The 1,738-nt window shown below is 44.1% G+C and overlaps 1 protein-coding gene across 1 annotated transcript; it reads left to right on the forward strand.

Annotated features, from left to right (window-relative positions):
- The first annotated feature begins 211 nt into the window (after positions 1-211).
- Positions 212-1,020, forward strand: KRTAP24-1 (keratin associated protein 24-1). Its single transcript, XM_004429546.3, has one exon. It carries the CDS (start codon positions 259-261, stop codon positions 1,018-1,020), a length of 762 nt encoding a protein of 253 aa, XP_004429603.2. The 5' UTR covers positions 212-258.
- The last annotated feature ends 718 nt before the right edge of the window (positions 1,021-1,738 follow it).

Below are 1,738 nucleotides of genomic sequence, written 5' to 3' on the forward strand. Positions count from 1 at the left end.
ATCTACAGATGATGAATGAGGGGTGACGGTCAAAGTGGTGATTATAGATATTTTGAAAAATCAAAATAAACTTATTTTTATATGAGTGTGAAGACATCAGCAGGTGTAGCTAAACAACACACTAATGAGTTGTTGCTGTGTTATTGTCCCAGGCAGTGAGAAGGAAGAGAGTCTAGAGAGGCTGCAGACGATCATGAGGGAAGATATAAAAAGTCCTCAGGCCACAGCATTACCATACCTTCACGGCCATCACTGAGCATGCACTCAGGCTCCATGTCTCTTCTGGGCTATCCTGGGGATTGTGGTGGCACATCCTACAGAACTCACTGTTATGTCCCTGTGACTCCTTCTATTGCTCTTTGCTCCAGTGATGTAAGCCCTATCTTCGGGCTCTGCTTGCCCAGTAGCTACCAAGGAAATCTCTGGCTCCTGGACACCTGCCAGGAAACCTATGGTGAAGCAGCAAGCTGCGGATCTCCTAGCTGTGAGCCCAAGATCTGCACCACGAGTTGTGACCCATCAAACTCCCGTGTGCCCTGCAACTCTCCAACAGTGGGCAAAGTACACAGTGCCTGTGAAACTACCAACATCGGACCCGGCCCCAGCTGCAGCCCGTGCACTCAGACCAAGGGGTATGTATCCGATTGCTACACCCCCAGCCTATATACATCTAAAGCTTGCCAGACCCTCAGCAATGGCTTCAAATGCTTTGGACAACTTAACTGCTTATCCAAGAGTTACCGACCTGTAAACGACTGCAGATTGGGTAGTTTGGGGTATAGAAGCTACCAAAATCTTGGCTTCATACCCAGTGGCTTCTCACCATCATGCTATATTGCCAGCAGCTGCCAATCCCAAAACTATTTAGCAAGAAATTGCCAATATTCACGTTATGGGCCCATAAGCTGCCAACCACGGAGCTATTTTTCTAGAAACTTCCGGTCTCTGAGCTGTATACCAAGTACCTTCCCTCCTCTGAGGTATTTATGCAGTGGCTGCAGACCTCTGAATTGCTATTGATCAACTTATTGTATTTATAGCTGCTGGAAATTGTCCAATGGGGCAGATTTTACTAAGTAGTCTCCTTCTCTAGTATTCTGCTGAATTACTTCATGTGTCTTAAGAATCTTGTTACGTTAACCTCAAATATAACTCTAGAACTTATTAACCACAACTATTGTCACCCGCTAGCTTTTTTCCTGTTGCTCTGTTAATGCCCTATGTGTTAAAGGCTGGCCCTGAAGGTAGTATTATTGTTTCTGAGACTGACTATGATGGACACACTGAAGAGATTCCACATGAAATACAACCATTGCCAGCTTTCTAATTTTGCCTGTCACTGCCACTTATCTGCCAGTGTGATTATCATCTACCTTTCTTGATGAAGTGGGGCCACCTTGGTTTGACTGCTGATTCCAGTTCAGATCATTTTGCTTTCTACCAATAGTTTTGTCAACTGCCTAACCAGCATCTTGCTAATAAGCTGAGATAACACTCTTTTAAACTTACTGAGTTGAGCTATTTCATCCTTCCCCTACTGACTGATTATAAGCATGCGCAATCAGCAATGTCCAACTAAAGTTCAAAATCAGAAGACCTTCGGCAAATCTTCTCTTCCAAAGAAGCCATAAAACAGAATTGAGTGGCACCCAGCTTTTGTTCTCAATGCCTGGGAAAGAGCCTCAGAAGTAGCAGAAGCACAAAAATTACTTGTTGAAAGAATAACAAAATACTCTTA

Source organism: Ceratotherium simum, chromosome 27, assembly GCF_057802395.1.
Source record: "Ceratotherium simum simum isolate JZ-2026a chromosome 27, ASM5780239v1, whole genome shotgun sequence".
NCBI lineage: Eukaryota > Metazoa > Chordata > Mammalia > Perissodactyla > Rhinocerotidae > Ceratotherium > Ceratotherium simum.